The 24,199-nt window shown below is 45.7% G+C and overlaps 2 protein-coding genes across 3 annotated transcripts in view; one reads left to right on the forward strand and one right to left on the reverse strand.

Annotated features, from left to right (window-relative positions):
* eif2b5 (eukaryotic translation initiation factor 2B, subunit 5 epsilon) overlaps positions 1 to 1,211 on the forward strand; it is a 28,384-nt gene extending 27,173 nt beyond the window's left edge. The window contains exons 15-16 of the mRNA XM_064929484.1: positions 231 to 341; positions 511 to 1,211. Coding sequence (XP_064785556.1) covers positions 231 to 341; positions 511 to 573 — 174 coding nt within the window. The 3' untranslated portion in view covers positions 574 to 1,211. The remainder of the gene's footprint in view (positions 1 to 230; positions 342 to 510) is intronic.
* Positions 1,212 to 1,222: 11 nt separating this feature from the next.
* On the reverse strand, positions 1,223 to 5,677 carry mul3 (mitochondrial E3 ubiquitin protein ligase 3). 2 transcript variants are annotated; one of them, XM_064929499.1, is made up of 5 exons: positions 5,561 to 5,677; positions 4,161 to 4,289; positions 3,986 to 4,073; positions 3,760 to 3,880; positions 1,223 to 2,472 (listed from the first exon to the last, which is right to left on the reverse strand). In XM_064929499.1, the coding sequence occupies exons 2-5, from the start codon at positions 4,278 to 4,280 to the stop codon at positions 1,977 to 1,979; spliced, it is 825 nt and encodes a 274-aa protein (XP_064785571.1). In that variant the 5' UTR covers positions 4,281 to 4,289; positions 5,561 to 5,677; the 3' UTR covers positions 1,223 to 1,976. The 2 variants fall into 2 exon arrangements, with proteins under 2 accessions (XP_064785571.1, XP_064785582.1); XM_064929510.1 differs by lacking the exon at positions 5,561 to 5,677 and adding an exon at positions 5,179 to 5,539.
* Between the last annotated feature and the right edge of the window lie 18,522 nt (positions 5,678 to 24,199).

Genomic DNA, 24,199 nt, shown 5'->3' on the forward strand with positions numbered 1-24,199 from the left:
ACGTTCATAACCATTTCCCCATCATTGTTTAAATAACAGTTATGGCCTGAAACAGTATAAATCACTTTCGTTTGCCTTTCTGATTCTGTTCCTCAAAAAACAAAAAAAGTCATTTTCAGTTCTGTGCCCAAAAACCGGTTCCAACCCTCTGCTTCTTACTTCTTTCTATGTATTTATTTTACTTGTGATGTTGGACGTTAACATGTCTGTTGTTGTTGTCTTCCCTGTAGGTGCTGATGAAAATGTACCAGCTGGAGATCCTGGAGGAGGAGGCCATCCTAAAATGGTTCTCTACCGGAGCCACCAATGACAAGAGCAGACAGCTACGCAAGAACCAGGGAGTGAGTACCACTTACAGAGCTTATACATAACAGCAAGAAAGGCATTGTGTGGGGAAATGGATTGTTTTCCAATGGAGGGGGCGGTTAGACGTACCTCACTCAGTGTGTGGCACTGTACGTCCTGTACAGACCCCAGGCCTAAACACAGAGGTCTTCCTGTCTTCCTCAGCTCCAGAAGTTTATCCAGTGGTTGAAAGAAGCAGAGGATGAGTCTTCGGAGGAAGGAGAGTGAGGAGGAAGGAGAGTGAGGAGAAGGATGAGTCTTCGGAGGAAGGAGAGTGAGGAGGATAATGAGTCTTCGGAGGAAGGAGAGTGAGGAGGATAATGAGTCTTCGGAGGAAGGAGAGTGAGGAAGGAGAGGAATAAAGACTGAAGACTTGAGAACCGTGTGAATAGAATTCCATCGTTTCCATGGCGGTTCACCTTAAATCTGCACTTAAAGGACCGGTTCCCCAGACATTAAAGAGCTGTATTCAATCCGTATCGCTTGAAGACCCACATTAAAATGTAAAGGTGATTTGAGCCGACATTGCCTTTTAAATTGAGCTATAACGTAGATCTTCCACGATACGAAGCGAATACAGCCCTGAACCTAGTCCTGGAGTAGAAATCTATTTTAGTGGACTTTCTCCATTGAGGATTCTTTTTAATTCCAGGATTCGGGCAAATCTGTGTCTCGGGAAACCGTCCCAGAATGTCAAAGGTCATCAGTTTGGACACTGCGGCAGCTTCATATTGCTTCTCCAAAAGGAAACGACATTGTTGATATTTAGTCAGTGTGTACAGCGCAAGCAGACACCTAGCTCACAATGTCACAAGAAGGAAAGCTGTGGTATGGTTTAACACCCTAATAAAAGAATGATTGAAAAACACACTTTTTTTTGAGTCGTTTTTAATATACTCCCAACATAGACCATCACCCACTGAATAGAGAATGTCACAGATCTGCTTTAGTGTTCAGTATGAGACAGGTTTTACCTGTCTCTCTGTCAGTTCAGAACATTTTTTTTTAACTGATTTCCCTTGGGGCGATTTCTCATGTAACCACAGTGGTTTAATGCTGCATAGAGGTAGTTGTGTTCTATACTAGCAAAGTCACCTGCTGATGTTAGTCACACATACGTCTATCACATAATACAACACCATCTCAAAGACATTACTTCAACTAAACCGCAGCGACCGGCAGGGAAGGATTTTAAAACAAGTATGATTAATATTTTTCAAATATCTAGTTATCGATTCAGAACATTTCGTTAAAAGAAAGAAAATGGCTGGATCTACGTTCCAGTATAAGTACTCCGTTGTTAATTCATCGACTTAAACACCGTTTCCTATGTGCCACTGTGGACGGGATTTGTGAAGACACGGTCTTGCAATACCTATGGTCCTTCCATAATCCTATAAATAGAGTGGTATTCACCACAGACATTTACCATTCACCTAGGACATAATCTGCCATTAACAAAATATATTTGTATCTACAAAGAAATAGGATAAGTTTAAGCAATACTTCACCTTCTGATAGGCTGGGTTGAATTTTCAACATATTTTCAACATATTGCTTAAAACCTATCCAATAATTTTAGATGTGCAGGAGGGCTCGGTAGAAGGTAGTCGATTTGGGCTTCATCACTACTAATCCCTTCTGTCCTTTTTCCCCATCGTACTATAAACCGCCCCGGCCAGCAGCGATGCTCCCGTAATCCCAAACAGCGCCGTCAGCCTCATCCACAGATTGGCCGTACCCTCATGTCGCTCTATAAACCCCTTGTAGTCCGTGGGGACCAGGATGTAGCGGCGGCCATCTTGTGGCGCCTGCAGCCTCATGGTCGTCCCTGTCCCTCCCTCCAGCACCACCTCCCCGAAACCTGTCATAGTGGTTCCAACACGGAGCAGCTCCTCCGTCTCCTTCTGCGCCACGGGCCGCTCGCCGCTGAGGCCCTCCAACAACGCGTCCACCAGGCCCTCCTGGGCGTGTTTGACACTGCAGTGAACTCTCTCCAGGAACCAGCCGGAAGCCTCCAGAGGGGAATGGACCTTGACGGTGATGTCGGTGATGTAGGCGCCCGGTTCAACCAGACTGAAGGGGACGACGTTGTTCGTCTCCTTCCTGTTGGTCGTTCTGGAGTTCCTGAGAAAGGAGGAGTTGGGGGAGGAGAGAGAACATGGCGTTGACCTTCGTGTGTACGGAATTGTTGGATTGCATTACTTTTAGGTGACGTAGACTACTAAAATATGATTCTTAAAGAGCTTACATGATTCCAAGTTCACACTTTGAGCCGGATCACAGGGTATAGCCATGATACACCATATATTACACACTCATATGTGGACACCCCTTCAAATGAGTAGGATACGGGCTATTTCAGACGCACCCGTTGCTGACCGGTGTATGGAATCGAGCACACACCCATGCAATCTCCATAGACAAACATACTGAAGAGCTCAGTGACTGAAAATGTCTAGGAGCAACAATGGCTCAGCCACGAAGTGGTAGGCCACACAAGCTCACGGAGTGGGACCGCTGAGTGCTAAAGCGTGTAAAAATTTCTGTCCTCTGGAAGCAACGTCAGTACAATAACTGTTCATCGGGAGCTTCATGAAATGGGTTTCTATTGGCTGAGCAAATCGCAATGCCAAGCGTCGGCCTGGAGTGGTTTAAAGCTTGCTGCCATTAGACTCTGGAGCAGTGGAAGCGTGTTCTCTGGAGTGATGAATCACGCTTCACCATCTGGCAGTCCGAACGGATGAATCTGGCAGATGCCAGGAGAACGCTACCTGACCCCATGCATAGTGCCAACTGTAAAGTTTGGTGTAGGAGGAATAATGGTCTGGTGATTCTATGCTTCCAACTTTGTGGCAACAGTTTGGGGAAGGCCCTTTCCTGTTTCAGCATGATGATGCTCCTGTGCACAAAGCGAGGTCCATACAGAAATATTTTGTTGAGATTGGTGTGGAGGAAATTGACTGGCCTGCACAGAGCCCTGACCTCAACCCCATAGAACACCAGGCCTAATCACCCAACATCAGTGCCCGACCTCACTAACACTCGTGGCTGAATGGGAGCAAGTCCCCGCAACAATGTTCCAACATTTTTATTTTTATTTTATGTATCTAGGCAAGCCAGTTAAGAACAAATTCCTATTTTTCTTATCTTAGCTCAGGGATTCGATCTAGCAACCTTTCAGTTACTGGCCCAACGCTCTAACCAATAGGCTACCAGCAGCCCCAATATCTAGTGTATCTTCCCAGAAGAGTAGAGGCTGTTATAGGGAGGGGGGGGGGGACCAACACCATATTAATGACCATGATTTTGAAATGAGATGTTGGATGAGCAGGTGTCCACATATCTTTTGGTCGTGTAGTGCATGTGTGCATAACGCTGTATTATGGCTCATGTATAGAACTGTGTACTAACCATGTTCTAGTGATGTTGTTCCACACTTTCCAGTGTTCCTCTACAGCTATTTTCTGGATCACCCCAAAGCATCTTGGGACAAACTGACTGGTCAGAGTCTCACCGTCCGCCTGGACCAAACCTGGAACAGGAACACTTCACACGTCTAATATATACTGGTGATAAACGCATAATTTATTTTAATCTAATGAGGTTTAATCTGTTTCAGAGGGGGGTTAACACTTACCTTCTACTGCGACGTACTGCAGTTTTCTGTGGGGCGATGCCTTGAGGATCCTTACCAAGTGTTGATCCGGGATGAATTTGGGTATTTCCTATTCGAGAGAGAAATGAAACACAGAAACTGTACTGCATTTCTGCATTTGTTTGTGTGTGTGTGTGTGTGGTTTGTGTGTGTGTACCTTCAGCTTGACCATTTCATCTTTCTTCTCCTTGTATAAGTGGTAAAACAAGCCAGAGAAGGCAAAGCTGGAGCCCACACCGATCAGGACCAATGGGTTGAAGATGGGAAGGTCACTCATTCTGTCAATCTGTGATCGGAAATAAGATCAACATTTCAGCAGATTAAAGTCCTTATCCAGAACCAAATCTTGACTGAGTGCTGGCCAACTTCTTGTCTTTGATTCACCGGGGGGAATTGGACTGCCTGTGTAAATGCAGCCTTGGTGTGCAGTAGTAAATTTCTACCCTGGGAAATGTTTTGAGTCAACACAGTGATTTATATTGTACACACACACACACTGGCTGTGTTGACAAAGGCAGGCCAATTCTAATAGTTTTGCCACTAATTGGTCTTTTGACCAATTGGATCAGATTTCGCCAAATGATCAGAATTGGGTTGCCTGTGTAAACACAGCCACTGTTTGTTGACTTGGACGTGGAGCACAGGAGATTGATGATGCCTTAATTGTGGAGGACAGGCTCGTGGTAATGACTGGAGCGGAATCTGTGGAATGGTATCAAATACGTCAAACAACATGGTTCCCCGTTGTTTAATGCCATTCTGGCCATTATGAAGAGTACAAGTCAAGCCCCTGATGACACACACACGCGCGTGGCTCAAGAGGACAGCCGCATGACAAGATGAGTATACAGGGTTTGCTTTTGTTCATCCAGAAAGCTTTTGGCATAGGACATTACAAGTATTTCGCTACACCCACAAAAACATCTGCTAAATATGTGTATGTGACTAATAAAAGATACACTACTAGGTGTCTTAGTGTGTCTAAACACAGGGAAGATCTGTTCCATGTATACAGAAAATACAATGTTTGTGTTTGTTGAAAATATACTTCACGGAGGTTTAGATGTTACACTGATTCTCTCTTACTTTCTTTTTTTGGTCACAAACTGAAATTAGGCAAACTATTAGAATTTTAGCAACCAGGAAATGGGTGGAACGATTTCTGCATACTTCACCTTTACGCGTTGGTAATTCTAGACCAGAGACACTTTAATTCCCCGTTCCTGTTCAATGGATAAAACATGGGCGTATTCATTACGCCAATTCTGTTGAAAAACGTACGGAAGCAAACGAAACGGGGAGGAACCCTTCCTGAATTTGTCCAATAGAAACACTGGTTGTCGTTGCAAAACTCAACTGTTTGCAACTGTTTGGGTAATGATTACACCAAATATTTGTATAACTAACCGTCATTGTTCTGTGATTAAACCCCCGGTGACTGAAACAATGCAAGGTAGCCTGGTTGTTTACCTTGTACGAAGAACAATACGATATATATTGGTAATGATGGACTTAGTCAAATGGCTTTGATATGAATTAATAAAACCCAGTACTCACCTATTCGAAAACATACAGTCAAACTGGGAACGAATAACCTGAAACAATTCCAAAACTAAAGTCAAGGCGAGTCATGTCGGTTTCACTTCCTTTAGTTTACGCGTTGCTGACGTTGCACTTGCTGAGACAATAGTATGTTGCGTTCGTACCCGCCCACTAGTAGTTTTACAAAATTAATTGGAAGACGTGACCTCCAGATGGCAGCAAAGCCATGGGTTTCGTTCGTCTTTAATTTCAATGAAGGGCTCTGGGTTTAGGACGCTTGTCCACTGAATAATTGAGGCAGTTAGTTACATTTTCAACTGATGTATAAATGTATGGTACACTGCACCTGTAACGAAAAAAACGATGTTTTGTTCAATATGTCTACTGTTTTTTTGTTGTTGTATGTGTGAAGGCTAACTGTCCAGTGTGACTCCCTCAGCCCAATGACTCATGGGTAAATCTCCACTGATTGTGTCAGTCAGCTTCCTCATCCTGTCTGTTTTATTATTTAACATTTTCTCATTTTCTCAATTGACTAAACTTTGCTATTACACACATACTGTCTTTTAAAATAATCTCTCACCCTCTCTTTCTGCACCACAATTATCTGTGGAGTGAGTCTTTGAAACCTTTCAAAAAACAAAACTTCAAGGCACTTCTTAGGTTGAGATATAATGCCTATGTCTCTTTGGAAGCTGTCCTGCCAAGACAATGTCACTAGCAGCCATCATCTCTGTTTTCGTTTGTACCCAAGACAGAATATCAAACTACAAAATGTCAGGGGAAAAAGCGGTGATAAAATTCACCCGACTCTCTGTTCGATTTTGTATTCTGAGTAACTTTGTCTGATTCCAGATTCTGTGTAACCTTCCTACAGTCACCTGAGAACAATCGTAACAATTGGGCTTATTAACTGTGGGTCCCCAGGACTGGAGTTAACAAACACTGCTGTAGTTTTATCCAACAGTGGCTCTAAAAGATAGATCCGTGGGATGGCATGGGCTTATTAACTGTGAGTCCCCAGGACTGGAGTTAACAAACACTGCTGTAGTTTTATCCAACAGTGGCTCTAAAAGATAGATCCGTGGGATGGCATGGGCTTATTAACTGTGGGTCCCCAGGACTGGAGTTAACAAACACTGCTGTAGTTTTATCCAACAGTGGCTCTAAAAGCTAGATCCGTGGGATGGCATGGGCTTATTGTGGCTTAATGCTCCACACGGAAACCAAGAAAGAGTTAATGGCTACCCAAAGTAATCCACTACTTTTTGACCAATGAGACGTCTTCGTTCCTTGTGGAGTTTATGGCCACAACAAGGCCATTGGGTGCCAATTCGGGCCACACCCAGTGAGTCTTGTAATGGTTAGAGGATGAAGCCTTGTGAGTTGAAAGACGCTGATCTACCGTAGAGTTAAACAGGACAGGACCTGCTTTGATGTGGATTGATATGCTCTAGTTCTCCTGCCTGGGCTCAGACGCAAGTCCAGAAGGCAGTGAAGACATGTGGCCTCGTGTTTCATAAATCATATACCACCGTCTTGTTGGCTGCTAGTAGACCCGTGAGTTTGGTGAAGCGAGACTAATTGCCCATCAACTCACCTGTTGTGGATAGTCAGAAACATGCACTTAGTCATTGCTTGGGCGTTAATCTCTACATGCTGCCAAATAGTCTCGTTTATTCCATTTGATATACTTTGTTTCATATCGATAGTCTAAGGTTCCATATAACTTTTTGTTTTGTTTTGTCTCAGTCTTACTTTTCAGCTCGGTATGACTCGGGTACAGAGTCATTCAGTTTGAATCATCCTTGTGTCCTTGAAGTCTTGAGTTCTTGGTCATTGTGACTGCACCATTCTGAGTACAGCGCTTTCTGATCTGAAAGATGACGCTGGGTCATGTAGCCTTGAGCTCAGAAGAAAAATATGGAAGAGAAGAAATTGGTGTAAAAATGCATCGCTGACGCATTGCCATTCCTGAAACATTTCCTCACCTGATAACTCTGTAATACAGACTTCTCAAATGGAAAATATAACTCTGTAATACAGACTTCTCAAATGGAAAATATAACTCTGTAATACAGACTTCTCAAATGGAAAATACGACGTGTTATACAAAACAGATACCTTAAGAATCCTGGAAGATTTTCATATGTTATCATCATACAAGCAAGCATATGACATCTTTGAATTAAGTGCAGACACAAAATACATATGAGATCTTCTCAACTTTGATTTTTTTTTTTAACTTCTCTCTCTGTGCGTTCTCAACTGAAATCAGCAACCAAAAAAACAACAACACTCAGTGTCTTTACAGGCTCCCCCTGACATCAGACTCACACGGTGTGAAACTAATGGGGTCTTATGTATCATAAAATAGGCTTGTTCTAATCTCTGTCCTTTGCTCCGTTCATCTTTCCCTCGATCCTGACTAGTCTCCCAGTCCCTGCCGCTGAAAAACATCCTCCCAGCATGATGCTGCCACCACCATGGTTTACCGTTGGGATGGTATTGGCCAGGTGATGAGTGGTGCCTGGTTTCCTCCAGACGTGACGCTTGTCATGTTTCTCATGTTCTGAGAGTCCTTTAGGTCCCTTTTTGGCAAACTCCAAGTGTGCTGTCATGTGCCTTTTACTGAGGAGTGACTTCTGTCTGGCCACTCTACCATAAAGGTCTGATTGGTGGAGTGCTGCAGAGATGGTTGTCCTTCTAGAAAGGTTCTCCCATCTTCACAGAGGAACTCTGGAGCTCTGTCAGAGTGACCATCGGGCTGTCATGTGCCTTTTACTGAGGAGTGGCTTCTGTCTGGCCACTCTACCATAAAGGTCTGATTGGTGGAGTGCTGCAGAGATGGTTGTCCTTCTGGAAAGGTTCTCCCATCTTCACAGAGGAACTCTGGAGCTCTTTCAGAGTGATTATCGGATTCTTTCTCACCTCCCTGACCAAGGCCCTTCTCCTCCGATTGCTCAGTTTGGCCGGACGGCCAGTTCTAGGAAGAGTCTTGGTGGTTCCAAACCTCTTCAATTTAAGAATTATGGAGGCCACTGTGTTCTTGGGGACCTTCAATGCTGCAGACATTTGTTGGTACCCATCCCCAGATCTGTGCCTCGACACTGCTGTTTCAGAGCTCTACGGACAATTTCTTCGACCTCATGGCTTGGTTATTGCTCTGACATGCACTGTCAACTGTGGGACCTTATATAGACAGGTGTGAGCCTTTCCAAATCATGTCCAATCAATTTACTTTACCACAGGTGGACTCCAATCAAGTTGTAGAAACATCTCAAGGTTGATCAATGGAAACAGGATGCACCTGATCTCAAATTTCAGTCTCATAGAAAATGGTCTGAATACTTATGTAAATAATGTTTTTATTTTTTATACATTTGAAAACATTTCTAGAAACCTATTTTTGCTTTGTCATTATGGGCTATTGTGTGTAGGTTGACGAGGTAGATTGTTTTTGTTTAATCCAATAACTCTAACGTAACAACATGTGGAAACAGCGAATGGGTTCTGAATACACCCCGAATGCACTGCCGATCAGGTGTTCGGTTACTGTGTGTTGACATGTTGTATCTACATAAACCAAATCACAACATTTAAAGTTAACTTCTCATAGAAGAAACTAACGAACAAACAACATGTATTCAGTGTCTTAACAGATAAAAAAATAAATATATATAATTCAATACAGCAAACAGTAGACTGGATATTTCTCAAATCAATTGTTTATTTCATATTTTTATGTGAACACTATGGGGGATGTTGACCTTAGAATGTTTAAATGGGCAACTACATAATTATTTACATGAACCAACTGAGCAGTAGATTTCAACCAATGGAAGTTTAAAAGATAATTAACAAATGTGTAATAATTAAAACAAAAGCTAAATCATACCCAGTTCAGAACTATTGTCTTTTTGAGTGAACAGTTGGAGATGGCAGAAGAAGTCCTCTGTCTGAAGCTTGTTGCACTGAGACGACCACAGCGTCGGGTTATTTCAACTTGTAACCCATCGCCTTGGGTTGAGCACTTGATCAAGCAGCTGGGTAAAGTAGACTATACTGCTGACTTAAAGCAACCCAGTGTGTTTGGTTGTACCATAAACCCAGCACATTGGGTTGTTGGACTGACCCAGCACAGTGGGTTGTTGGACTGACCCAGCACAGTGGGTTGTTGGACTGACCCAGCACATTGGGCTGTTGGACTGACCCAGCACATTGGGTTGTTGGACTGACCCAGCACATTGGGTTGTTGGACTGACCCAGCACAGTGGGTTGTTGGACTAACCCAGCACAGTGGGTTGTTGGACTGACCCAGCACAGTGGGTTGTTGGACTGACCCAGCACAGTGGGTTGTTGGACTGACCCAGCACAGTGGGTTGTTGGACTGACCCAGCACAGTGGGTTGTTGGACTAACCCAGCACAGTGGGTTGTTGGACTGACCCAGCACAGTGGGTTGTTGGACTGACCCAGCACAGTGGGTTGTTGGACTGACCCAGCACAGTGGGTTGTTGGACTGACCCAGCACAGTGAGTTGTTGGACTGACCCAGCACATTGGGTTGTTGGACTGACCCAGCACAGTGGGTTGTTGGACTGACCCAGCACATTGGGTTGTTGGACTGATCCAGCACAGTGGGTTGTTGGACTGACCCAGCACAGTGGGTTGTTGGACTGACCCAGCACAGTGGGTAGTTGGACTGACCCAGCACAGTGGGTTGTTGGACTGACCCAGCACAGTGGGTTGTTGGACTGACCCAGCACAGTGGGTTGTTGGACTGACCCAGCACAGTGGGCATTTTTTTAAATGTATTTTAATGTTAATTAATGTTATTTTCAATGTAATGCTAATTTCAATTTTGCTTATATATGTTTGCCTTCTGTACCATCTCACCCCCTCCTTTTCCTACACACAATCAAGATACAATATTGAATGTCATAATTAATAATCATAATCATAATTTGTTTTGCCTGCATTTCAGAACATACATCACAGCACATCGGAGAATTGTCCACAATGTACAAGAATGTATAATATTTAGAATAGCAATGATTTTAAAATTGATTTCTATTATTTCATGAACAGTCCAAACCATTAGCCTAATGTGCACACTGAGATTGCAATTTGACAAGAACAAAGCTTGCGTGTGTGTGACACAGTCTGTCTTAAGTGGTAATAACACAGATCTGTGTTATCAGACAGTGTCAGAACTAATTAATAGATTAGCACGTTCAGTGACACACTTCAGCTATCTTAGGTGACCGTACACACGCGTCACTCTACTAAGGACATGGACCAATGACGATCATTACTTCATAATAACTGTATTTCCATCATAAAGCACTTTTCACAATCCCCAAAATATAACATTTTGTATTTCAAATATCATCATAAATATATGAAGATGTACGTGCAACTTCAGGCCAGTTTCAAAAACATTTAATTTTATAGTAATCATAAATATATGAAGATGTACGTGCAACATAAAGGAAAGCAAGCAACAAAATGCATTAAAACAAACAAAGTAAATTTAACAGAGCTATTAACAGGGCCTTAAGAGCATCGCTATAAGAAGGGGAAAGGGAAAGGGGATACCTAGTCATGGCTCATCCACCCATTCATCTATACATTCACAGGAACACAAACACATGTGTTTCCTCCTGTCACTTCTGACACTACATTCAGGAGTAGATACTTATATCAGTATTTTTCAGTGGAAACAAAATACATGCTCGCAACAGTCTCACTGCGGGGGTACCTGACAGCTGATATACTGTGGTCTGTAATAATTCCCATGCTGGGGCGCAGTGGGAAAGTTGATATCAAGCACATAATAGGACTTGAAGCACACGTCCAGTTCCGCCAAGCAGTGTACCTTACTCCAATGCCTGTCCACTAATGACATTAAAAACCTGTGAGCAGTCCCCAAGAGCCAACACAAATTGGTAAGGTCTGGTCACTTCCGCCTCCGCCTGGTACAGGTCCCAACCTGTTAAGATATAAATCATCATCATTTTGAATATGAGGACTTGTGCAAAGGATGGAGGTACACTGAATGCCATCGCTCACAATTTATTTTGTATACCATATATCCTTTTATAAATATAAAACATCCAATCCCAGTTTGATGCCTACATCTGCCATTCATTTGGAGCTGAGGCACATAGGTTCATTTACACAACAATGTCTTGGAGTGTGCAGTTATGCATAACAGATATTTGCATGCTGTTCCTTTCATTCAATGTTTGCAAATGCTATCATCTAATTTCCCCATCAATCTTCCTATGCCCTCCCCATGCCTATCCACTATTTAAACCTACGAGTCAATGAAGGACTTTCTGGTCTCTTCGATCCTGGGTCGGGAATCGTCTTCCCTGACAATATTTGTAGAATGGTGTTGGGAGGACCACTGGCAGAATCTTAAAGTGATGTCACCTTGTATATCTGGACAGGAGAATGTTCAGTGAATAACTTGATTGTTTCAGAATAAAAAGATATTAGCATCTGAGACACCACCAGAAGGGTAATTTCAAACTAGACCTGCAAAGCAAAGTTTTTTTTTGTCCTTGAAGTCCGTGATCCAATTTCCCCTGAGAACTCAGGGTTTTAAATTGAGAAGGCCCTGAACAATCTGTAGTGAAGCAGACAAACAATTACTTTTCCATTGCAGTTAATCATTAGCCTGGATTCCGCCTAACTCTGGAAGTCCTCCCTGACCTCCGTATGGAATGGCTCTGATGTTGTCGGCACAATGCGTTGGTAAATGAAGGAGCCGGTGCTCTTACCGGTTGGCTCTCCTCTGTGTCTTTCTCACTCAAACACCCACAGCCACACTCAGCCCTTGAGCCCCCCCCCCTCTGTTAAAATGGTTAGATTTTCAAATTCAAACAATGAGAGGTCTGAACTGAGGGGGGGGAATTACATTTGAGAGAACCAATCAAACCCTGTCACACAATTTGAGCAAATATTGCATTAACAAACAGCCTCCTTTTCAGAACGGTGTGTTCACAGCTCTCCCTGCGCTGTGAGTCACCTGGGTCGCATCAGCCAAGCTAGTTAATCATAGTAAACAGAATCAAATTCAATTCTAATGTTTGTGTTTTTTTTTTAAATGAACACACCATGCCTGGAGTATCCAGCAGACGTGGATACTCTCTGATTATGTCTTTGGCGCCTGGGGAGCAGCTATTGTTGGGGGTTAACTGCAGAAGGGCAAAAGGCAGATTTGTCCACCTTCGAACCAGCAACCTTTCTGTTACTGGCCCAACGCTCTTAACCACTAGGCTTAACTGCTAGAGGGAATCCTACATTTCTAAATTACATACTTTGAGCAGGGTTGATAAGGCAGGTCAAATGGTTGAACAAAGACAAGAGTGTGAGGAGAGAGAGAGGTTGAATAGGGGCGGAGCTTCCAGGTTAGAAAGGCGGGCTGATAAACAACGGGTTATTGGTTCCAACCCCTAGCTGCCCTGGTGAGGATTATACAGGGAGTGATCCGGCAGCCAGAGTGTTACCAGCTACAATACCTCTGTATACTGCTGTTGTGCCCTTGAGCAAGGCACTTTACACCTAAGTGCCCATGAGCTGCTCCTAGCCTGTGTCAGGTTAGTCACTGTGACAGAAAATCTGTGCAAATGACCAATACAACCAGGTATGGTGAAATGAAGGCCAGACTATCTATGGTAGTTGTAAAGTATTGAGTCCCAAAGTGGCTGCATGGGTTCTAAGAGTCTCTGGGGAAGTTAAGTCTTTAAAGTTCCCATTCAGGTTGTACTATTGGTTATCGACAACAACGTGGAAGAAGTAGATTCTGTTTTACACAGGGTCAATGAAAATCAACCACTTGGATTGAGCGATATAAATCACATCATATATACAATAACACTGTAAACTAGTATAAGCCTGCTTCTTTACTTTAAAGCTGTTCATTGTTGCTCATAAAATAATGTTGATAACAAGAAGTATCACACCAAGCCTTAATTATATTGACACTCTGAACCTCTTTCTTCTGTGCTTGGAATCTTTGGCAGTGGCATTGTGTTTTGTGTGAATCCAAGGAACCTTGGGGCACATAAACCAGTATAAACAACCTGTGCCCTACATTCAAAGATGATCTGGCTATTTGAATGATTGTCTAAACTTTTTCATATTTGACTGGCTCTTAGGCTCCTTCAGCATATTTCCAGTGATTTCAGTAAAACTGGATTTGATTGTCGGATTTACCTTTCTTAGTTGGAGCTAGACAGGAACAGAAAAGAGTGTGTGTGTGTGCGTGTGTGTGTGTGTGTGTGTGTGTGTGTGTGTGTGTGTGTGTGTGTGTGTGTGTGTGTGTGTGTGTGTGTGTGTGTGTGTGTGTGTGTGCGCATACGTGCATTGGAGGTACATTGTTTGATTGAGAGAACAGGAGGGTAGGGGAGAGAGTGAGGAAAGAGGACAGGCTGGTAGGGGAGAGGGTGTGGAGAGAGGGGAGAAAGGAGGTTAGGGGAGAGAGTGAGGAGAGAGGGAGAAAGGAAGTTAGGGGAGAGAGGGGAGAAAGGAGGGTAGGGGATAGAGTGAGGAGAGAGGGGAGAAAGGAGGGTAGGGGAGAGGGGAGAAAGGAGGGTAGGGAAGAGAGTGAGGAGAGAGGGGAGAAAAGAGGGTAGGGGATAGAGTGAGGAGAGAGGGGAGAAAGGAGGTTAGGGAGAGAGGGGAGAAAGGAGGGTAGGGGATAGAGTGAGGAGAGAGGGGAGAAAGGAGGGTAGGGGAGAGAGTAAGGAGAGAGGGGAGAAAAGGAGGGTAGGGGAGAGAGTGTGGAGAGGGGAGAAAGGAGGGTAGGGCATAGAGTGAGGGGAGAAAGGAGGGTAGGGGAGAGAGTGAAGAGAGAGGGGAGAAAGGAGGGTAGGGGAGAGAGTGAGGAGAGAGGGGAGAAAGGAGGGTACGGGGAGAGAGTGAGGAGAGAGGGGAGAAAGGAGGGTAGGGGGATAGAGTGAGGGAGAGGGGAGAACGGAGGGTAGGGAGAGAGTGAGGGAGAGGGAGAAAGAAGGGAGGGGAGAAAGTGAGGAGAGAGGGGAGAAAGTGAGGAGAGAGGGGAGAAAGGAGGGTAGGGGAGAGAGTGGAGAGAGGGGAGAAAGGAGGGTAGGGGAGAGAGTGGAGAGAGTGGAGAGAGGGGAGAAAGGAGAGCAGGGGATAGAGTGAGGGAGAGAGTGGAGAAAGGAGGGTAGGGGAGAGTGGAGAGAGGGGAGAAAGGAGGGTAGGGGAGAGAGTGAGGAGAGAGGGGAGAAAGGAGGGTAGGGGAGAGAGTAAGGAGAGAGGGGGAGAAAAGGAGGGTAGGGGAGAGAGTGAGGAGAAAGGGGAGAAAGAAGGGTAGGGGAGAGAGTGAGGAGAGAGGGAGAAAAGGAGGGTAGGGGGAAAGAGTGAGGAGAAAGGGGAGAAAGGAGGGTAGGGGAGAGAGTGAGGAGAGAGAGGAGAAAGAAGGGTAGGGGAGAAAGTGAGGAGAGGGGGGAGAAAGTGAGGAGAGAGGGGAGAAAGGAGGGTAGGGGAGAGAGTGGAGAGAGGGGAGAAAGGAGGGTAGGGGAGAGAGTGGAGAAAGGAGAGTAGGGGATAGAGTGAGGAGAGAGTGGAGAAAGGAGGGTAGGGGAGAGAGTGAGGAGAGAGGGGAGAAAGGAGGGTAGGGGAGAGAGTGAGGAGAGAGGGGAGAAAGGAGGGTAGGGGAAGAGTGAGGAGAAAGGGGAGAAAGGAGGGTAGGGGATAGAGTGAGGGAGAGAGAGGAGAAAGAAGGGTAGGGGGAGAAAGTGAGGAGAGGGGGGAGTGAGGAGAGAGTGGAGAAAGGAGGGTAGGGGAGAGAGTGGAGAGAGGGGAGAAAGGAGGGTAGGGGAGAGAGTGGAGAGAGTGGAGAAAGGAGAGTAGGGGATAGAGTGAGGAGAGAGTGGAGAAAGGAGGGTAGGGGAGAGAGTGAGGAGAGAGGGGAGAAAGGAGGGTAGGGGATAGAGCGAGGAGAGAGTGGAGAAAGGAGGGTAGGGGAGAGAGTGGAGAGAGTGGAGAAAGGAGAGTAGGGGATAGAGTGAGGAGAGAGTGGAGAAAGGAGGGTAGGGGATAGAGTGAGGAGAGAGGAGAAAGAAGGGTAGGGGGAGAAAGTGAGGAGAGAGGGGAGAAAGTGAGGAGAGAGGGGAGAAAGGAGGGTAGGGGAGAGAGTGGAGGGAGGGGAGAAAGGAGGGTAGGGGAGAGAGTGGAGAGAGTGGAGAGAGGGGAGAAAGGAGAGTAGGGGATAGAGTGAGGAGAGAGTGGAGTAAGGGGGTAGGGGAGAGAGTGAGGAGAGAGGGGAGAAAGGAGGGTAGGGGATAGAGTGAGGAGAGAGGGGAGAAAGGAGGGTAGGGAGAGAGTGTGGAGAGAGGGGAGAAAGGAGGGTAGGGCATAGAGTGAGGGGAGAAAGGAGGGTAGGGGAGAGAGTGTGGAGAGAGGGGAGAAAGGAGGGTAGGGGATAGTGAGGAGAGAGTGGAGAGAGGGGAGAAAGGAGAGTAGGGGATAGAGTGAGGAGAGAGGGGAGAAAGGAGGGTAGGGGAGAGAGTGAGGGGAGAAAGGAGGGTAGGAGAGAGAGGGGAGAAAGGAGAAAGGAGGGTATGGGAGAGAGTGTGGAGAGGGGAGAAATGCAGGTAGGGCATAGAGTGAGGAGAGAGGGGATGAAAGGAGGGTAGGGAAGAGAGTGAGGGGAGAAAACAGGGTAGGGGAGAGTGGAGAGAGGGGAGAAAGGAGGGTAGGGGATAGAGAGAGGGGAGAAAGGAGGGTAGGGGAGAGAGGGGAGAAAGGAGGGTAGCGGATAGAGTGAGGAGAGAGGGGAGAAAGGAGGGTAGGGGAGAGAGTGAGGAGAGAGGGGAGAAAGGAGGGTAGGGGGAGAGAGTGAGGAGAGGGGAGAAAGGAGGGAGGGGGAGAGAGAGTGGGAGAGAGGAGAAGGAGGGTAGGGGAGAGAGTGGAGAGAGGGGAGAAAGGAGGGTAGGGGATAGAGTGAGGAGAGAGGGGAGAGGGGAGAAAGGAGGGTAGGGGAGAGAGTGAGGGGAGAAATAAGGGTAGGGGAGAGAGTGAGGAGAGAGGGGAGAAAGGAGAAAGGAGGGTAGGGGAGAGAGTGTGGAGAGAGGGGGAGAAATGCAGGTAGGGCATAGAGTGAGGAGAGAGGGGAGAAAGGAGGGTAGGGGAGAGAGTGAGGGGAGAAAAGAGGGTAGGGGAGAGTGGAGAGAGGGGAGAAAGGAGGGTAGGGGATAGAGTGAGGAGAGAGGGGAGAAAGGAGGGTAGTGGAGAGAGTGAGGAGAGAGGGGAGAAAAGAGGGTAGGGGAGAGAGTGAGGGGAGAAAGGAGGGTAGGGGATAGAGTGAGGAGAGAGGGGAGAAAGGAGGGTAGGGGAGAGAGGGGAGAAAGGAGGGTAGCGGATAGAGTGAGGAGAGAGGGGAGAAAGGAGGGTAGGGGAGAGAGTGAGGAGAGAGGGGAGAAAGAAGGGTAGGGGAGAGGGTGTGGAGAGAGGGGAGAAAGGAGGGTAGGGGAGAAAGCAGGAGAGAGGACAGGAGAAAGAAGAGAGGGATGGGGCTGTACACTGGGGGGGAAGTATGGCTCTTAGTGAGCAAGCCAGCTGCCAAACAAGTCCTTTGATAATTACTTTTAGAAGTCTTAGGATGCTCCAAGATTCTTTAAAACATTAATGGATACTAGAATTCTCCTGCTTTTTAGGGGGTTAGTAGAAAATGAAACACAGGCAACAAAATCATAATTTGACATCTTGTTTTCGTACTTGTTCTAATAAAGACAACAGTTGAATCAGAAGCTCATGTGTTGTATAACTTCATATTTTAAATGGAGACATCCAATGTTTTCAAGGCTCTTTATCCAGCCACATTGACGGCTTCTATAATTTGAAATTCAGTCAGTGAAAGTCTGTGTCTCGTTTCATTAAACAGATAAAACATGTGAGATTGTATCTAAACTTCCACCTTTATCCTGTAATATAATATATTTTTCATTAGAAAATCAAATGATGTTTATCATCCATAACCCATTTAAGTCCAAAGACATATTTTTTTTTACTGTGGATCAGAGCCCTACTTGTTTTAAAACCCCACCTGTTTAGTATTATTATTTATTTATTTTGCTGCCTGTTTTGCATGTCATTTTGGCATTAATACATATCAGTTCTAAAAAATAGATATAATATAGTCGCATACAAACTTGCTCTTTTTTGCTTTTTTGAGCAAGGTAGCTCCAAAATGCAGGTGATTCAGCCAAGCTCAGCGCTTTCTGTTGAGGAGAGGCAGACAGCAGAACGTACAACGCATAGGGGTTGGTCATTTTCTCGAGTTGCTCCGTGATTGGCTCAGTGTTCTGTCATTCATGGGGACATTACATCACTGCAAAATCTACAGGTAGAGCTAGAAAGTTCAAGCCCCTTGGTTGTTGCCATAGTTATATTAGAAGTGCCCTTCCCAGAAGGCTCAAGGACATTGGCCACAGATAAAATAACGTCAAATCACGTTATATCTACCATATCTTTGATTGGACTGATCATGTCAACATCATACTTTCAAAAGCAAATTCGCTAGCAAACTAGTCATCATCATGAATCACGTTTGACAATCTACTGGCAAATCCTTTTCAAACCTTGTCATATGAAGAGAAATTATAGATAAAACATATCGGTGCTCATTGGCCATTGGACTTAAGTTGGAAATCGCAAATTCAACAATGAGCGGTTTGGAAGGAGTTTGTGACTAACTGCAAGTGTTGCAAAGCAATCACGATTTTGCTTCCCCTGCCTGCTATTCGATGGAGAGGGTGTGTGGTCCAAACCTGGGTTTAAGGGTCTCTTTTCCAAGCTTAAAAGGATAAACAGGAACATGCAACACCATGGCCAGAAAAGGTTTAGTACATTGGCCATACTATCAATCCAGCATGACTTTTGCCGCATTCAAAACAACTGGAAACTCGGAACTGGGAAATCTCAGACCTCCCTATTCAAGTGAGTACAGCACAACAGTGAGTCCAAAAATGTCTTGTATGCTGCTGCATAAATGATGTAATATGCCAGGGAGATATATATGTATACTATAGCTAAGAAAGTAATACTAAGTGTATGATGTGTAGTAAGCTGTTAGTAGCCCATGTGCCTCACCTGAATAATTTGGTCCCATTCCCCCCTCATAACTTAGCCTACTGTTCTGACTTGTAGCCTATAACCTGTTTTTTAGATAAATGTCATCATTGAATATTGTAAGAGCTTTCATTGTCTGCTTATATGCCCCCTTTATTTATCCAATGGTTCTGACTTGCTGTACAGGGAGAATACTGTAAGAACCACCCACGATCTGAAATCTGTTTCAGTACATTTCAAAAGTGCTGAACAAATACCTGTAGTTATACTGACAACGTCTGTCAAAACTCTCTCATTAATGCCTTCATCAAAATTACGGATTGCCTTTTGTCCGCTCATCGTTCCCTTAGGCCATAGTTTGTACATCTCACTTGTCAGTGGAAACAACATTTGTTTAAGTCAGTCAGCCATATCAGCTATGTTTAAAAAAAAGGCATTTAATGAGGCTGAATGAACTGTTTTGCTGCTAAACAAGGTTCCGCTGATAGCCAGGCGTAGCGGTATTAAGGATTGACTCCACGGTGCTGAAAATAAAGCTCTGCTGTTGAGACAGCTTTATGTAGGCCCTAATAGTTTATGGGACCGCTTGTCACCATTACAGTGCAATTAATACAGTAAGGATTGACGCAGGGTGACGAGAAGCAAGTACAGGGAGTGAACATTTAATAAACAACAGACATGAAACAGAACAGGAACTGCATCTGGGGAGGGGAAAATAACGACATTAATGACAATAATGCAGGGAACCAACTGAGGAACAAACACATATAGACGGGGCAGTCAACGAAGGGGAGGAGTCCAGGTGAATCCAATGAGTGCTACTACGCGTAATGATGGTGACAGGTGTGCGTAATGAAGCGCAGCCTGGCTCTCTCTCGCGCCAGAGAGGGGGAGCGGGAGCATGCGTGCCAAATACATTATTTAGTGCTGTGATGTTTAGTGTTGTGGTGCCTGCTTTGCAGGCATGCATAAAAAACATGTTTTTGTTGAGTTTGAGTGTGCAAAGCTGTCATCAAGGCAAGAGGTGGCTACTTTGAAGAATCTCAACTATAAAATACATTTTGATTTGTTTAACATGATTTGGAAAGGCACACACCTGTCTATATAAGGTCCCACAGTTGACAGTGCATGTCAGAGCAAAAAACAAGCTATGAGCTCAAAGGAATTGTCCATAGAGCTCCGAGACAGGATTTTGTAAAGGCACCACTCTGGGGAAGGGTACCAAATTGTTTCTGCAGCATTGAAGGGCCCCAAGAACACAGTGGCACCCATAATTCTTAAATAGAAGAAGTTTGGAACCACCAAGACTCTTTCTCGAGCTGGCCTCCCGGCCATACTGAGCAATCGGGGGAGAAGGGCCTTGGTCAGGGAGGTGACCAAGAACCCAATGCTCACTCTGACAGAGCTCTAGAGTTCCTCTGTGGAGATGGGAGAACCTTCCAGAAGGACAACCATCTCTGCAGCACTCCACCAATCAGGCCTTTATGGTAGAGTAGCCAGACAGAAGCCACTCCTCAGTAGAAGGTACATGACAGCCCACTTGGAGTTTGTGAAAATGCATTTAAAGACTCTCAGAAACAAGATTATTTGGTCTGATGAAACCAAGATTGATCTCTTTGGCCTAAATTTTTAACCTTTATTTAACTAGGCAAGTCAGTTAAGAACAAATTCTTATTTTCAATGACAGCCTAGGAACAGTGGGTTAACTGCCTGTTCAGGGGCAGTGACAGATTTGTACCTTTTCAGCTTGGGGGTTTGAACTTGCAACTTTCCGTTTACTAGTCCAACACTCTAACCACTAGGCTACCCTGCCGCCCCAAATGTCAAGCGTCACATTTGAAGGAAACCTGGCACCATCCCTACGGTGAAGCATGGTGGTGGCAGCAGCATACTGTGAGGAAGTTTTTCAGTGGCAGGGACTGGGAAACTAGTCAGGATTGAGGCAAAGATGAACGAAGCAAAGTACAGAGATATCCATGATGAAATCCTGCTTGAGAGCTCTCAGGACCTCACTGGAGTGAAGGTTTACCTTTCAACAGGACAACGACCCTAAGCACACAGCCAAGACAATGCAGGAGTGGCTTTGGGACATGTTTCTGAATGACCTTGAGTGGACCAGCCAGAGTTTGGACTTAAACCCGATCAAACATATCTGGAGATCCAACCTGACAGAACTTGAGAGGATCTGCAGAGAAGAATGGGAGAAACTCCTCAAATATACGTAGGTGTGCCGATCTTGTAGCCTCATAACCAAGAAGACTTGAGTTTGTAATTGCTGCCAAAGGTTATCAACAAAGTACTGAGTAAAGGGTCTGAATACTTATGTTCTTGAGGCATCACTACAGACACCCTGGTTTGAATCCTAGGAAACATTGTAGATCCTTAACGGTAGTAGGTTTGGGCCAGTTAAGGACGACTGTGACTTTGCCTTCATCCATGTTGACCCCTCCTGGTGTCAACACGAACCCTAGGAAGGTTACTGTAGTAACGTAAAAGGCGCTCCTCTCAGCCTTGACATGAAGATGGTAGTCCTTTAGCCATTGGAGGACCTGTTGCATAAGCTGTACGTGTTCTGCAATGGAGGGAGAGTAGATCAAGATATCGTCAATGTACATTATGAGGAACTGGTTGATCATGTCCTGGAAAACTTCATTCATTAAGGACTGGAAGAACCAGGTATTCGTTGTGACCCTTAACGGTCACAACATCCCCACTTCGGATACGGAACCGGTTGTAAGCTCTACGTAGGTCCAGTTTGGAGTAGATGGTAGCCTGTCCAACGTGTTATAGTGCGGCCGGAATCAGAGGAAGAGGGAAGTGATTCTTGATGGTAAGGTCATTGAGGGGTTGGTAATCAATGTAGGGACTTATACAGGCGGGATGTGGGTTGGAATGGCAGACTCTGATCCTTCTGTAGAGGTGGCTCAACAGGGTAGACTGAAGCAGTTCTTAAAACAGGCGGGATGTGGGTTGGACTGGCAGACTCAGATCCTTCTATAGAGGTGGCTCGACAGGGTAGACTGAAGCAGTTCTTAAAACAGGCGGGATGTGGGTTGGACTGGCAGACTCAGATCCTTCTATAGAGGTGGCTCAACAGGGTAGACTGAAGCAGTTCTTAAAACAGGCGGGATGTGGGTTGGACTGGCAGACTCAGATCTATAGAGGCTCAACAGGGTAGACTGAAGCAGTTCTTAAAACAGGCGGGATGTGGGTTGGACTGGCAGACTCAGATCCTTCTATAGAGGTGGCTCAACAGGGTAGACTGAAGCAGTTCTTAAAACAGGCGGGATGTGGGTTGGACTGGCAGACTCTGATCCTTCTATAGAGGTGGCTCAACAGGGTAGACTGAAGCAGTTCTTAAAACAGGCGGGAGACCATGACCGCAGTTCCCCTTACCGCCAGGAGATGGCAGGGTCGTGAATGCTTAGCCAGGGGTGACCGAGGATGAGGGGGTTCTTTAGGCGAAGACGACACCATTAAACTGAATGACCTCAGAGTGAAGGAGGCCAATCTGAAAGGTGATACTTTCCGTCATGCGAGTCACAAGACCAGATCTGAGAGGTTGTCCGTCCAGCGCATTAATCCTAAAGGTGAGGATTAACAGGGATTAGTTTGACTCTTAACTGTTGTGGCAATTGTTCGTAAATGAAATTACCTGTGGCCCCCCGAGTCCACTAGTCCCTCCACAAACTGAGTGACCCCATTAGCAGAAAGAAGAGCAAGCTGACTTTTGGTAATATTCAAAAACGTAGAGGTGCTTACCCGGGCGGAAGTGGAGGGGTTGGGGTCACCCCTTCATGTGAGGCGAATCGGACAGCTATTGAGTAGGTGATTACTCTCTCCACAATAGAGGCACAGGTTTTCACGTAACCTCCGGCGTCTCTCGGCAGGCATGAGAGGGACGTGGCCGAGTTGCATGGGTTCGGGGCTATTGGACCGTGGTGGATGAGAGGGGCGTGGCCGAGTTGCATGGGTTCGGAGCTATTGCACCGTGGTGGACGAGAGAAGGGCGTGGAAGACCCGCAGGCCATGGGCGACTGAATTGGTTTAGGTCCATTAAATCTCCTCTGCAGGCCAGTTCAGTCTGTAACTCACGATTAAAACCCCTCCGGTAGACTGTAAGGAGAGCTGGTTGACTCTGTCCACTGCCGGCAGCCACGGTGCGGGCATACTCAGTGGTGGAGCGATGGCCCTTTCGCAGCTCACATAACAGGTCGCCGGTGTGACGACCTGAAGCTGAATGGTCGAACACCTCCTTGAAGAGGTGGAAATGTGATTCAGAGGACAGATCAGATCTTTGAGCGACCCACAGGGCTGTGACCCAATCCAGGGCTTTGCCTGTGAGTAGGGAGGTGATGAAGTCCACCCTGTCTTTGTCAGAGGTGAAGTCAGCGCGGTGATGGTCTATGGACAGGTTCCACTGCATGAGAAATCCTTACGCTTCCCTGGGGAAAATCGTATTTATTATAAATGGAAGATGGACTGGCGAAGTAGGCCGCAGAGTTCTTCGATTCGTTCCTCTTGTCGGGCTAGACGTAGTTGCAGCTCCGCTGAATTCATTTGTCATTATAGGTGAGGTATTCTGTAATGAACACGATGGGAGACAGAGAGTTGGTGCAGGTGTTTATTGTAAAGGACCACAGGAGGAGGCAGGTAGCTGGGTCCAGGGGCAGGCAGAAGGTCATACGCAGGGGGTCCAAAAAGGCAAAAGTCCAGGCAGGGAATAGGCTAGTAACGTAGTCTGGGAGATCAGGCAATAGGTAGATTACAGTAATCCGCAGGGAATTGGCAAAAGTTGTCCTTAGTGGGGCAGGCAAAAACTATCATACACGGGAGTAGTAAATTATGGGAAAAGCAGAGCTCCGAATAGAAGTGTGTCACAAAACAAACAATACCTCACAATGATGTGGTGACATACAGGTGTGTGAACAGGTGATCAGAATTCAGGTGATTGGGATCTGGAAAGTGAGCTGCGTTCAGGGGATCTACGTGTGTGAGAGTGTGAGTTGGATGTAAACGTTACACCATTAGAGTTCTTGGGAACAGGAATGATAGTGGTCCTTTTTTAATATTTATTTTATATTGAAATATGCCTGCCAGTTGTTTTGTGCTTGCTCTGAGAACACGCCCTGGAATATCGTCGGGCCCCGTGGCCTTGCGGGTGCATACAATGAGTTCATCTGGTAGAGGCATCGTTGGGCAGATCTGGGTCTTTGTCATCCGTTATGGACTGTAGCCCCACATACTGCTGTATACGTTGTGTATAGCCTGTACCACCCCATCGACAAGCTAACCACCTCAGTCATCGGTTTCATTAGGAAATGCATCAGTGACGTTGTCCTCACAGTGTAGGTTTGCTGCTTTCCCCAATCAAAAGCCCCGGATTAACACAGAGGGTGGAGCTGAATGTGGCCACATGCCACGGGCAGCGGAGCTTGTGTTTTATGTCTCGACCTTATTCCTGTATTGTCCTTTTGCTCGTCTGATGACTCTGCGGAGGTAATCGCGGGACTTCTTGTACTTGTTCCTGTCTTTAGCCGTAGCCTC

Source organism: Oncorhynchus masou, chromosome 3 (assembly GCF_036934945.1).
Source record: "Oncorhynchus masou masou isolate Uvic2021 chromosome 3, UVic_Omas_1.1, whole genome shotgun sequence".
NCBI lineage: Eukaryota > Metazoa > Chordata > Actinopteri > Salmoniformes > Salmonidae > Oncorhynchus > Oncorhynchus masou.